Source organism: Cotesia typhae, unplaced genomic scaffold (assembly GCF_013202065.1).
Source record: "Cotesia typhae breed Kobodo isofemale line unplaced genomic scaffold, CoteBio_Ctyphae scaffold_152, whole genome shotgun sequence".
Taxonomy (NCBI): Eukaryota; Metazoa; Arthropoda; class Insecta; order Hymenoptera; family Braconidae; genus Cotesia; species Cotesia typhae.
The window spans coordinates 10,342,350-10,355,802 of NW_027423776.1; the positions used below are offsets into that span (position 1 = coordinate 10,342,350).

General features: G+C 29.3%; 3 protein-coding genes across 10 annotated transcripts; all 3 read right to left on the minus strand.

The window, feature by feature from the left end:
* Positions 1-363: 363 nt before the first annotated feature.
* On the minus strand, positions 364-3,230 carry LOC141535709 (uncharacterized). The gene is made up of 2 exons (XM_074255798.1): positions 707-3,230; positions 364-564 (listed from the first exon to the last, which is right to left on the minus strand). Exon 1 carries the CDS (start codon positions 1,977-1,979, stop codon positions 1,710-1,712), a length of 270 nt encoding a protein of 89 aa, XP_074111899.1. The 5' UTR covers positions 1,980-3,230; the 3' UTR covers positions 364-564; positions 707-1,709.
* A 764-nt stretch (positions 3,231-3,994) lies between these two features.
* Positions 3,995-8,644, minus strand: LOC141536135 (PR domain zinc finger protein 5-like). Of its 8 annotated transcripts, none has more exons than XM_074256435.1 (6): positions 8,054-8,637; positions 7,636-7,934; positions 6,991-7,391; positions 6,670-6,913; positions 4,744-6,542; positions 3,995-4,500 (listed from the first exon to the last, which is right to left on the minus strand). In XM_074256435.1, the coding sequence occupies exons 5-6, from the start codon at positions 4,913-4,915 to the stop codon at positions 4,214-4,216; spliced, it is 459 nt and encodes a 152-aa protein (XP_074112536.1). In that variant the 5' UTR covers positions 4,916-6,542; positions 6,670-6,913; positions 6,991-7,391; positions 7,636-7,934; positions 8,054-8,637; the 3' UTR covers positions 3,995-4,213. The 8 variants fall into 8 exon arrangements, with proteins under 8 accessions (XP_074112536.1, XP_074112533.1, XP_074112537.1 ...); XM_074256432.1 differs by having other exon boundaries at positions 8,013-8,637; XM_074256436.1 differs by having other exon boundaries at positions 6,751-6,913; positions 7,636-8,638.
* Positions 8,645-10,509: 1,865 nt separating this feature from the next.
* LOC141536136 (uncharacterized) lies at positions 10,510-11,831 on the minus strand. The gene has a single exon (XM_074256440.1). The coding sequence runs from the start codon at positions 10,965-10,967 to the stop codon at positions 10,515-10,517; it is 453 nt and encodes a 150-aa protein (XP_074112541.1). The 5' UTR covers positions 10,968-11,831; the 3' UTR covers positions 10,510-10,514.
* Positions 11,832-13,453: the final 1,622 nt, after the last annotated feature.

A 13,453-nucleotide genomic window follows, 5' to 3' on the forward strand; every position in this document is an offset into this window, starting at 1 on the left:
AAATTTTTTTTTAAAGAAAATTAAAAATTATCAACTTTAATGTTATCAAAATTTACATTTCTTAAATTAAATTTTAGAGTATGTTATTTTTTAACTGCAAAAAAATATAGATACAATTTTTAAAATTTTATTTTTTACAGTAAAAAAAAAAAACGGAGCTTTTAAATAATTACCAAAATTTTAAATAAAATTTTTTCAGTACCGGGTTGATAGAATCACAAATAAAATTACTTAACTAATAAGTATTTCTGCCTAAAAAAATATTAACAAAACTAAATTCTCGCCCTGGCAGTAATAAAACACTAAAACTAATAATAATAATAATGATAATAAAATGGAAGATTGGTATAAATTAGCGTTTCTGATGAGTTCGCATGTGAAGCAAAAGATTGTGCTTGTGTTTGGACCGTTTATGGCACAAAGGGCACTCAAACTGCGGCTCAACCCCACACTCAAATTTAATGTGTCGATTTAGTGAGTGTAACCTCGAGTAACTGTTCCCACACTTGCGACAGAAGTAAGACTGCTGCTCCAAAAGAAGACTTTGGCTCCGCCAATTAGCATCTAAGAAAATCAACAAACAATCGTCTTATTAGCAAAATTTTAACTCAAAAAATTTTTTACAAACTCCTGAATTTAAAACAGACAAACATTGACCATAAACCGCGAAGCACGATAAACTGCGACGTAATAAAATAAACTTTACTTTTTTAAATGGAATTTTTTGATAAAACAGAAGTTCCGGACATGTTCCTCCAGCTCGAACCTCCAGCCAAAATCCCCAGCGCAGAATTTACAAACATACCGCTTAGGTTTCAGCCATCCTGAAATCAAAGACAAAAAAATTCCATTAGAAATTGGTTAATACTCAAAATAAATTCTATTAGAAGAGTAAAACCCGTAGGAAGTCATCTCGGGTAAAGAAGCCCAGGCTGTAACAGAAAGTAAACTCTCTATTTATTTAAAATGTTTTAGTTAATTAAAGCGTTAGTGTATATGCGACAAAATTTGGATGCTCTATATAATAATTGGCTAGTGACTGACATGCGTAAGAATAACGGGATAAATTAAAGTTTTAATTAATTGGAAATAGTTTATTAACTCCTGATTGTACAGTTACAAATAAATAAATTAACTTGGAGGAGGAAGTAATCCTTGGCCGGTTAAAGTTTCACCACACTGATAGAAGGATTTAGTAACTATTAATAATTTTATTTATTTCAAGACAATTATTTTATTTATTAAATTTTAATAAATATTTTTTAACATTCAACAAATTATTATTTCGGAGGAAAGTACATTTATTAATAGTGACTTGTGAATTATAAATAAATAAAATTTTGCTGTATTAAATAATGACTCGTTAAATTGCACTGTACTTTCTTAAATGTTGACGTTTTCAAAGATATAAACTCATCCCGATGTAACACTCATCAAGAGCTTTCATTTGAGTACCCACATGCATTTTTCATATATTTTTCATATATTCAGATGTATAATATATATATATAAATATATGAAAAATTGATGTGGGTACTCAAATGAAAGGTCTCGATGAGTGTAATGTCGGGGTGAGCTTATATCTTTAAAAGTGTCAATAGTTCTCAAGATACAAGGTCATTTCTCAATTATGTATCTAGAGATATTTTTGAACGCAGTCTAAATGTCCTTCTATCAGTGCTGACTCGCTGGAAAATTATTGGGAGCGGCTAATGATAAGCAGATATGTGGTTCCTGAGTTCGTATCGGTATCTGAATTTCTTGGAGCAGGCGTTGCAAGAAAATCGTTTTTCTTTGTTCCCACACTCGACTCTCTGGTGCCTCCTCAGGCTGTCCAGCCACTTGTACCTTTTCCCGCAGGCACTGCAGACGTACAACTGCGTCGGATTGTCGCCAGATGCCGACACATATGTCACACTCGTTCTGGCGCCCATCTCCGGTTCCACTCGTTCCGGGAACCACTCGTACTGTTCCAGCATCTCTGCAACCAACGACACCTCATTAGTCCCGCCATTCAACCAAATTTCCCTGAATAAACTCACGAATGTTCCAAAATTTACAATTATAATCACCAAAGTTTTATAAAATTCTCTTTATTCAGATCTAATTTTTATTATACAATTTTTTTTATCATGCATTTCTATTCTCTCGTTTTTTCTCATAGATCTTGTCTCTGTAACACACTAATCTCTGGTGTCTTAAAAGAGAGTCTCTTCTTCGGTAGCTCTTTCCGCAGTTCTCACAGAAATACTCCCGGTCCTCGTTCCTCCCGGCTCCGTTGTCTTGCAGAGAAGTCATCAAATACTCGCTGCATTTTAACTGATGTCTCTTTAAGCTATCCACGCGTGTGTAAGACCGCCCGCATCCGCTGCAGTAGTGCAATCGCAGCTTCTTCGGCCTTAAAATATCAAGCTCGTCACGCTGATAGTTTAATTCTGGATAAAGGAAATAATTCATCTCTTGAATTCTTCGATTGCTCTTCGGGTCTGAAAAAATTCAATTTTTTTTTTTTTTTGTTAATAAAAAATTAAATAAATTTTTACATTTTTTTTTTAGACAAAATTAACTTAAAAAAAAAAATTAATTTAATTTTAGCTGTGCAATCTAAGAAGAAATAAATTTTTATAATTTATACAAAGAAAGAGTTAATTAATTAGTTTTAACATTTATTAAAATAGCATAATTAATAACATAACAATTAAAATATTAATCTGTTGGTAACTTTATAAGTTTTCATGATAAAAATATTTGATTAAAGTATTAAAATTAAAATAAAATTTTTTAAATGCGGTTAAGGCATTGCTTCATGTGGGCATTTAGCTGGTAATTGCGGAAGAATTTCTGCTGGCAAATTATGCACTGAAGAGTAGGCTCGCAACAGCACTCCTTCTGATGCCGGCGAAGACAACTCAGTCTTGCGTATTTGTTCCCGCAAGAATTGCAATTATAATTCAAGCTGAGGACACATCTTCGTCCGCGGCGCTTCTTTGGAGTCGTTGATTGGTTCGGTTCCTCTGTTTCTTCGGGTTGTTCTGTTTTTATTGGCCAGAATTGATACCCGAAAGCTGAAAAAAAAAATTTATCAGTATTTATTCTTAATTTGTTGGTAAAAAATTTTAAATAAAAATTATTTTTTTTTTTAAATTGATTAAAATATTAAAATAAAAATATTATTATTTAAAAAAAAAAACTGTTTGATGGATAATTAAGGAAATACACATTTTATTAAATAAATTTTAATAATACAGTTTAAATATTAAATTTTACTTAATTTTATAAAATAATTTTTTTTTTAATTCTATTTTTTTCTCAGAAAAAAATTAATTAGAACTGCAACACAAAGTATCATGAACTTTAATATAATCCTTCCTGCTGAATCTCTTATTGCACTTCAAGCACTGATACTTTTTAGCGCTCCCACACAAATCGTGATGTCGCTTCATATTGTCGCGCCTGCCGAACAATTTTCCGCATTTCTCACACTCGTACGCCTGCGCGTTGTTGGTTCCGCACATAGAATTCACGTGGCGCATCAGACTCTTTTGAGAGGAAAAATACTTGCCACACGTTTGGCACATGTGGAACTTGTCATTCCCTGGAACTTCGTACCACTGTGTCAAGTTCGTTCCGTTCCACTGTTCCGCAGCGAACGCTAGAAAATAAAGTTTTTTTTAGTATTTGTTCCCAAGGTTAGGGAGAATATTATTATTTTTAAAAGTTACTCTAGATTTAGGAAAATAAATTTGTTTATGAAATAAAAATTACACAGATGGGTACAAAATTGTAGATTTGTATTTTTAAAAATTAACAAAGTTGTTGAAAATTAATTATAATTAAAAAATACATTAATTTTTATTTTTAAATTAGTAATTAAATTTTTTTTAATTTTTTTAATGCAAAAATTGCGATTTTTAATTTAAAAAAAAAAAAAAACTTTTAAAGAAAATGTAATTAAAAATTTACAAAAATAATTATTTGTTAATAAAAAAATTATTTAAATAAATTGTGATTAATTGTAAATAAAAATGAATTTTTAAATTAAAATAATTAATTAAAAAATTGTTTTTTTATGATCTTCTAACTGCGCATAATTAAACTTAAGAATAATTATTGAAAATTATAAATAAAAAAAATTTTTAAATAATTTAAAGTCATAGATAAATTTTTTTCTACAAAAAAAAAAAAAAAATCAGAAAAAACAAATCTTAAAATATTAAACACCCCCATTGCAAATCGTCATATGATTTTTGACATAATCTTCTCGTCTGAATTTTCGCCCGCACTTGCTACAGCCAAAAGCCTTTAGTGTATTTCCACACAAGCTATAATGGCGATTAAGATGATAACGCGAGCGGAAGTATTTTCCGCACTTGTCGCATCTGAAATTCATCTTGGCCTTGCTTCTCCGCGATTGACGCGTTGGGATTAGTGCTACACGCGCAGGAATAACTGATGGATATTCAGGCACTGGTGGTCCTGCGGGAATGAATGTCCAGTATCCTGAAAATATAATTTAATATTTATTTAAATAAATTTTCTCTAATATTCTCAATTTATTAAAATTTCAGAAAAACCCAGAATAGAGGAAGAAAAGAAGAAAGAAGAATAAAATTAATTAGGACTTTGATTGGTGAGTAGAAAATTCAATTTAATTCAAAAGTTTGTCGATTAAAAAAAAAAAAAAAAAACAATTAATGAGATAAATTTATTTAGAAAAATTTTTACAAAATTTAATTTATCTGCCTTTGCAAGAAGCTATGTGTCGTTTCGTGTAATACTTGCAACGAAACATCGCGTCGCATTTTGGACAGTGGAACTGATTTTCAAGCTTATTGCAAGAAATCAAATGAGTTTTCAAAGTATCTCGGCGGCGGAATTTATTGTGACATTTTTCGCACTCAAATTTGCGAGTCATGTCTTTACAATTGAACTTCTGGTGGCGGCGGAAATTTGACTGGTCTGTGAATTTTATGCAGCATACTTCGCATTTAAAATAAGGCTGTTGAAGTTCGATCGACGAACATACACTCCAAATCTCCTGAATTTTTAATTTTAAATCTGAAAATAAAAAATTTTTAATTTGTTATTAAAAAATTGTATTATTTAAAAAAAAAAAAAATTATTGTCAAATTACACAGTAAAAAATTTTTGGATTGAATATTTAAGACTTTTTTATGTTAATTTAACACAACAAGTGTTAAATATTTAACACAAAATTTTTTACTGTGTAAAACAAGACATTAATTGGTATTTTATTATAATTATAAAATAACCAAACAATTAAAGGTTCAAAAACATTTATTAATGTATGATTACATTGAAAAAGCTATGGCACAAACTTTTGAATAACACAACAAATCAAAGAAAATATTAATAAAAAAAAAAAAAAAAGGTGGATTGCAAATTAGAGTATTTATGAGGATTTAGAGTTATTAGGATTTTTTTTAATGATCTCGATGACTTCGATCCCGAGCATTTTTCTCTCACAATTGTTAATATGAGCGGTGAGAACAAATTTGTGTCTGAAGCGCCTGTTACAAATGTGACACTTCTGAGCGGGGTCAACTCCGCACTCGAGCCGCTGGTGCCGCTTCAGAGAGGTTGAGGCGATGTATGATTTTCCGCATTTAGTGCAAACATATTTCCCGTCGTCGTCTCTAACTTCTTTCGAATTATTAACCGAAGTTTTGTACGCGACACCAAGAAGATTTTGCGGGTAAATTTCCTCGTTGTCCGACGAGGACTGAGACGTCGGCAAATATCCATCCCCATCTGTAACAAAATATTTAAATCATCAGTAACCTTTTATTCGACACACTAATTATAATTACTTTTAATTACAAGCCACATTATTACAACTATTGTTATTACTATTATTTTTATTATTATCATTATTATTATTATTACTAATGATGTGTCTTAAACTACCGGCGGTTCAGAAGGACGGAGAAGAGCTAGAAAACAATCTAAAGATCCCCAGGCACGTAAGAAAAGTTAGATCCCAATACAAGACACACAAACTCACTGATTATTCGACGGCTTTTAAATAATTTACCACTCGCTTTATTATTTTTTAATCAAGTAAACCTTCCTCTCTCAGACAACTCTTTTTATTACTTTACACAAGACAGTACCACGATCATAAAGTTCAATTAATAATAACAAAACAAATAAAATTAAATAAATACTTGACAGTTAGTCTACAATAAATATTAAAAATACAGGCGCCATTTTTACGGCTTTAATTTTCTTATCTACAAACTACTGTCCTAATCTCCAATCAAACTTCTGCTTGGCTTTGCAGGACACCATGTGTCTCGTGAGCTTAAACCTATGAGGAAATTTCTTCCCACACAGATTACACTTTTCCTTAGGCTCGATTCCACACTCGTAATGCCTGTGTCTTGACAGCGAACCCGCGCTTTTGTAAGACTTTCCGCATCTTGGGCAAATAAACTGATAATTTGGGTCGTAAAATTGATAAGTTTTTTTTTCTTCGCTGTTTCCAGTTTCGTAGCCTTCCATCGTGTCCCAAAATAAACCTGCAAAAGAAAATATATGTCAGAAAAAAATTCACTAAACTTTTACACTTAATATTTATATAATTTTATTAGTTGAAAATTTTTTATTCTAATAATTAAAAAAAATTATTTATTAAAGTATATTTACAAAAAAAATTTTTATATTTTAAAAAATATAATTTTTTTTAGCTCTAAAAAATATATTCAATTTTTTATTCCATGAACAGACAAAATATGATACTGCCATCGATGCTTGTACTTGAACTTCCTCCCGCAAATTGCACACTCGAAGGTCGGGTCTTTACCACATTCGACCCTAATGTGAGTCATCAGCGATCCACGCTAATAATAACTCTTCCCGCACTGGCGGCAGCTCCAATTTTTACTCGAATCTGGAAGAAAAAATTAAAATTAAAATTATTTCTTCTTTTTTTATCAATTATATTTTTGCGATAAATAATTTCCTTACTCAAAATTTAATTAGTACGGCAGATGAGTGTTATTAACAAACATAAATTTTATTTATATATAATTACAAGTTCATAATTTTTTTTTTTTAATAAATAATTAATAATTTATTTAAAATTTTTTATAGAGATCACTGTAAAAACCATTCTTTAGAATCTTTCAAGTCAAACGTGCGATTGTTCGGGTCAGAGAAGATCAGGCTCCCACAATCGCTAGAAATTTTGTGCTTATCACTTTTCAAGTGTCTCGTCAAGTGGTGCTTGTGTTTGAAACGTATTCGGCAAGTCTCGCAGGGGTATTGCGGCTCCTTTCCGCAAACCGCAAGGTGGTTCCACATTGTTTTCTTGTTGAAAAACATTTTTCCGCATTGGCGGCAAGGGTACACTGAGGACGCTATGAACTCTGCAAATTTAAATATTTTATTTGTTAATTAATAATTATAAAACATTTTTTTCCTGGCAGTCAATAATTATTTACTTGAAAAATTATTCGTGATATTAAACATTAGTAAATCATGCAGATAATTATTTATTTGATTTTTTTTTTAGAGGTCAAATTTTATTGTTGTTATTTTACGCGAATTTTCGCTATTTTTTATTTCTTCTTTAGATAATATTTTAATAAATTAATAATATTTTTAACTTACTATAATATTCATGTAAAAAATTAAAACTTCGATTTTAGAAAACTTAATTAAAAAGACTCTGTTTAATTGACCACGCAAGTTCAACATCCTTAAAAAAAAAAAAATAGTACTCGATTAAATATCACACTGATGTTTTCTTCTCAAATGTTCTCTCAAATGATGCTTATGTTTGAACGGCCTGGCACAAACCCGACAAGCAAATTGCGGCTGAATGCCGCACTCGAGTCTGCGATGCTGTCTTAAGGATTCTCTCCACACATAAGCCCTTCCGCAGATGCCGCAGACGTAACGCCGATCACCTAGAACCAACGGAAGCTAATTAGTTTCATTCAAATCGCGGATTTCTTCACAAAAATTAGAAAAAATACAAAAATTACACCGGCGTTTTTTTAAATAATTTATTAAAAAAATAAATTACAGTAATTAAATTAAAAAAAATAAGCAATCTCGCTGTAGGGAACCCCCTTGTTAACGCGGACCAAATGCCGCTTCAGATCTCCGCTACTTCTGATCCTAATCGTACAAAATGGACACGAAAATCACAGTCGTCGCAAGTATATTTTCCTCTGTATTCCCTCGGGTTTTCTGCGAACAGAGAAAAAATTGTCAGTAAGAATTCAGAGAAAATTTTATACTGAAACTCACAAATAAAATTATTAATAATTATTTTTTATTTTATTCAAGATTATTAAATAATTAATGTAGTATCAAAAAAAGGTACACGAAGAAAGGTCCTCAGGTAGTTATAGTTTAGTTAGTAAGAAGCAAAGTTGTAAGACGTATTTGTAATCTTTATATTGTCATTGAATAAACGTAAACTTAAAATTAAAGCTCTTTCCTTACTCTAGTAAAAATAATCCTTAATCAATAAAAAAAAAAAAAGATCTTACATTAATTGTCCTATAATTAATTAATTAGAAAATTCACTTTTTTATTCATCGACAAATTTATACAAATCAGTTGACAATTATGCTAGGAACAATTTTCATTTATTAATAGTTAAGTTTTAATCACGTTCAGACATAATAAATAAATAAAAAAATTGCAAGTATTTGGGAAAAGATAGAATCAGAATATTATTTTAATTTAGTTGGATATTTCATCCCTTTATTGGGATTTTTTTAGTAAATACAAATTGAAAATAAAAAATTTATAGTAAAAAAATTAATTAAAAATTGGATAAAAATTTTTTTAATAAAATTTCAAGTGACATTAATGCGAAAATTTCATTAAAAGTTAGTATTAATGTACCTTTGAATTTTATTTAACAAAAAAAAATTGTTTTCAAATTATTGCAATTATAATTTTTTTATAATTTCTACGAAGAATTTTTTACTTATTAAAAAAATTATTAAATATCAGCTAAATTAATTTACATTAAAAATAAATTTATTTGGGTTTAAGAAAATTTTATTTCACTTAATTCAAAAATTTTTTTCTTGATTCAAAAAAATTTTTTTTGTTCAGGACAATTAAATTTTTTACTTTTTATTAATTGTATTATTGCCTTTTATTAAGAAATATGATTAAGGAATACTTTAAATCATAAAATTCAGCTGAATCAAAATGATATTCTGATTCTACCTTGTTCTAGCTACCTATCAAATTTTTATTTACTTATTTAATAATTATTATCAGAAGTTATAAAGCAAATTGATGCAAATTCAAAATATGCTTTTTTAATAGCCACTTGTGCCGCATCCTCAGACCACAGAATGGACACTGATGCTGGGGCGCTTTACCGCACTCTTCTCTCTCGTGCCTTATCAGCGACTGCATCCACCGGTATTCTTTTCCACATTGACGACATCTGTGTTTCCCCACGCGCTTGTAATAATCTGTACCTTGAGAGCCTGAAAAAAAAAAAAAAAAAAAAAAAAAAATTGCAATTTTGTTAGTAAAAATTCAACAAAAATTACAAATTTCTTCTTATATATTATCCTTATAATTAATTCAGGTTAGTTTTCAAAATTGAGGTTTTAGATAGTTCAAATTTGAATTTTTTTGATTCAAACATTTTTTTTTTATAAAATATTTAAATTCTGTCGTAGCAGTAAACTTTTTACCTCACAATTTTATAAACCATTTTTTGAACCTTTTTTTTTAATTTTTTTCAGAACCACTTTTCTTCAAAAATTTATGGCGCCCAATCTCTTCGTCGCATAATCCTAGAAACTAAAATAAAAATTTCTTCATTAGTACAAATTTTTTTATTAAAATTTTTAAGCCTGGAGTCATTGAAATAATTGAAATAATAACACAAAAAATTCGTGAAAAATATCATCTTTTATTAACCAAGTCTTACAAAGTTCAAAAATAAAACTTTTCAATTCTACTCAAAATTCTTGGAAAAAATAAAAAAAAAAGAAATATTCAGCAGGCGCAAAAATTTTTAGACATAAAAAAAATTATAAAAAATCAATCTCAACTCTTCTGCGCTTCTTAGATCAATCACGAAAAGAAGAAAAGGGAAAAAATTATACTAAATAATGTAGTATGGCGTTTTATGTAAAAAAAAAAAAAAAAAAAAAAAAAAAAAAAAATTGGAAAAATTAGTTTCAAAAAAATTGATTTTTGAAAATTAGACTTTGAATTTTTTAATTTTTTTAGTTTGTAAAAAATTCCCTGAAAAAATTAAAAATCCAGTTTTTAACTTTTTATTAAAAACTTTGATACTGTTTTTAATTCCATTTCCAAAAATCAATTTTTTTTTTAATTAAATTTATACTTTTATAAATTCCCAAGTTAATTAAAGAAAAAAAAAATTTTTAAACGCTTTTTTGACATTAATAATTAATACCGCGACTAATTCCCATTTGTAATAAAATTTTTCCTTTTTTTCCCGTGAAGAAATAAATTCTCATAAATATTAAATAAACTTAAGCAATGGTAGTGAGCAAGCATCCATGAATAGTCCAAATGTGTCTCTGAAAATTGGACCGCTGTTTAAAGGACTTGTGACAGTAGCGACAAGTATACTGAGGTTTCTTCCCGCACTCTTCCCGAAGATGTCTATTAAGAGTGCTTTTATTAGTGTATTTCCTGTCGCACTGGGGACAAGCGTGTTTCTTGGTCCTGCGCCTCCTGGACTCCGAAGTAGAAGGATCATCAGGATCGGCAAGCTCGTCCTCGTACTCCAGATTAGCAATGTCGTCCAAACAAGATCCAGGAGTCTCCAAAGGATCCTGGGGGTCCAAGATCGCAGTTATCTTCTGGAGGTTCATCGTCAGGTCATCTTCTTCGCCGTTTTCTTCAATGGGCGGCTCGTACGCGCCGTCACTGTCGAAAGAATCTGGCTCGGCCGGAAGCGCCTCGGAAGTGTCTACGATCATCAGCGGCTCCGGAGATCGCGGCTCTTCCTCTTCTTCAGGAGTTTCCAATTCGGGCTCTGAAATCAAATAATTTATTTATTTATTAACAATTGTTTTACATTTTTCTACCCTTCGGGGCTACAATTTTTTTTCTAATCTAAAATTAACTACGTGCAATTGATTTCAGTCTTAATTTTTAAAAATAAGCTCGTTTTTTTTCTTTAATTATAATTTATAACTTTAATAGTAACGCAGTAAAATACTAATAAGATTGAGCAATATTTTTTAACAATTATTTATTGAATCATTATGGTGGAACGGTTTACTGTTATTTAATTTTTTTTTTAAATTATAATTATCGGTTATTGTTATTATTACGGATAATATGTGAGTTTAGCTGCATAATAGTTGATAAGATATTGTAGTACATCAATTATTTAAAACGTAGATATTTATGGTCTGGCTATTGTGTTCATATTTAATTAACAACAATAATAATATATATTTTTTTTTATATTTATTGGGCTGGTTCACAGAAAATTTTGGTTCTTTGAGTAAGATGGAAAATGTTTTTTTTTTATTTATTTCAAAAAGAAGAAAGCATTCAGAAGTTACGGTGAATTAAAATGTTAATTTATATTCAATCAATTTTTAAATTTATTTAAGTTAGGTGAAATTAAAAATTTCTTTAGTTTATTTTTTGTGATTGAATATAAATAATTGGGTTTTTTTATTCACTAAAAACTCTTATGAAAATAAATTACTTTTTTTTTTCTTTGGTAATTTCTGAACACTTTTAATTGAGACTGGAGACAAAGAAATTATTATTATATTTTTTTAAATGAAATTTCTAAGTTTAAAATTTTTTTTTGCTTGTTTAAAAAAAAAATAAAATTTTTTTAAATAATTTTTTTTGAATCAAAATTTTTTTTTTCAATCAATTGAATTTTTTTATAAAATTTGACAATAATTTTTTTATTAAAAATACTAGTTTTAAAAATTAACATTAACAAGAAAAAAAAATTGATTAAAGAAATAAAATTTTGATCCATAAAAATTATTTAAAAAAATTTTTTTTATCTCAAATCAAGCAAAAAATTTTTAAAGTAAGAAAATTAATTTTACTTTATTAAAATAATTTGTTCTTGATCCAACAAAATTTCTCCACCCCCACCTCTCTTCTCCCCTCAGGAAAAAATGTCCATTTTACCCCAAAAACCAGAAAAAAATTAATCCAGCCCATCAATCAATCAATCAATACTTATTCACTCAATAATAATATCACTCAATAATATTAAGGCGCCGGGGAAAAAAGATGAGCGTGGATAGTAGCGTTGTGCCGCTGAAAATTGGCCTTCTGCTTGAACCCCTTCTCGCAGATGCTGCAGATGTACTGCGGCGGCTTTCCACACTCGTCGTGCAGATGGCGCTTGAGGGAGCCCTTGTTCCGGTAGGACCTTCCGCACTTGTGGCAAGGAAAGGGCTTCTCCAAGCTGAATATTCCGGAGTGGATCCCCGGGAGCGAGTACCGGAGCCTCGGTGACACGTCTGAAAATAACAGAGCCCGGGATTACCATTACGGTCATTTACCAGGCACGTGAGTAATTTTTTCTTACGGCTACGGTAATAGTGATAGATGGATCTTCGGGTGATGATCTTCAGGTTGATCTTCTGTGTCGATATTACTTACAAATAATAATTATCATTTTAATTATTAATTTATTTACAGGGGCGGTTATTTTTCGAGAGGTTTCAATTATTATTATTATTATTATTATTATTATTATTATTATTATTATTATTATTATTATTATTATAAGGGTTTGTTCAACAAATTAACACTTTTTTTATTATTAAGTAGCTTCAAACCCAAATTATTAAACTTATATTTTAATTATTATTATTATTATTATCATTATTTTTTTTTATTATTATTATTACCCTAAAGGACCCTGTTTTGTTTGATTCTGAATTTCTTCTTTAAAAATATTTTTCTACAAGTCTTTCTTCTTACAAAATATCTTCCCTTAAATTACAATAATAATTATTAATTATTAATAATTAATCTAAATTATAATCTAAGCCCGTGAACATTAAGATTATGCCTGTGGAAATTAGACTTCTGTTTAAATCCCTTCTTGCAGACGTAACAAATGTACTGGGGATTTTTTCCACACTCGTACCGCAGATGGCGCCTCAGTGTATCTTTACGCGTGTAAGATTTCCCGCAAGTGTGACAGGGAAATGGCCGCCACAGATGCGACGGTTTTAGTGTTTTTAATTTCTGCACCTCAATTCTTGGCTCTGAAAGCAAAATAAAACTAAAGTTAGTAATAATTTTAGTTTTACTTCTTTCCAAAATTTAGAATAATAAAAAAGTAAGTTTTATTTTATTTTATTTTTTAATCACAATAATTATTATAATTTACAATTTTAAAGCAGAGGTTAGTTTAGCGTAGCAATCTACACTTTTTAAATTAATTATTGTTTGACCGAAAAAATTTGTT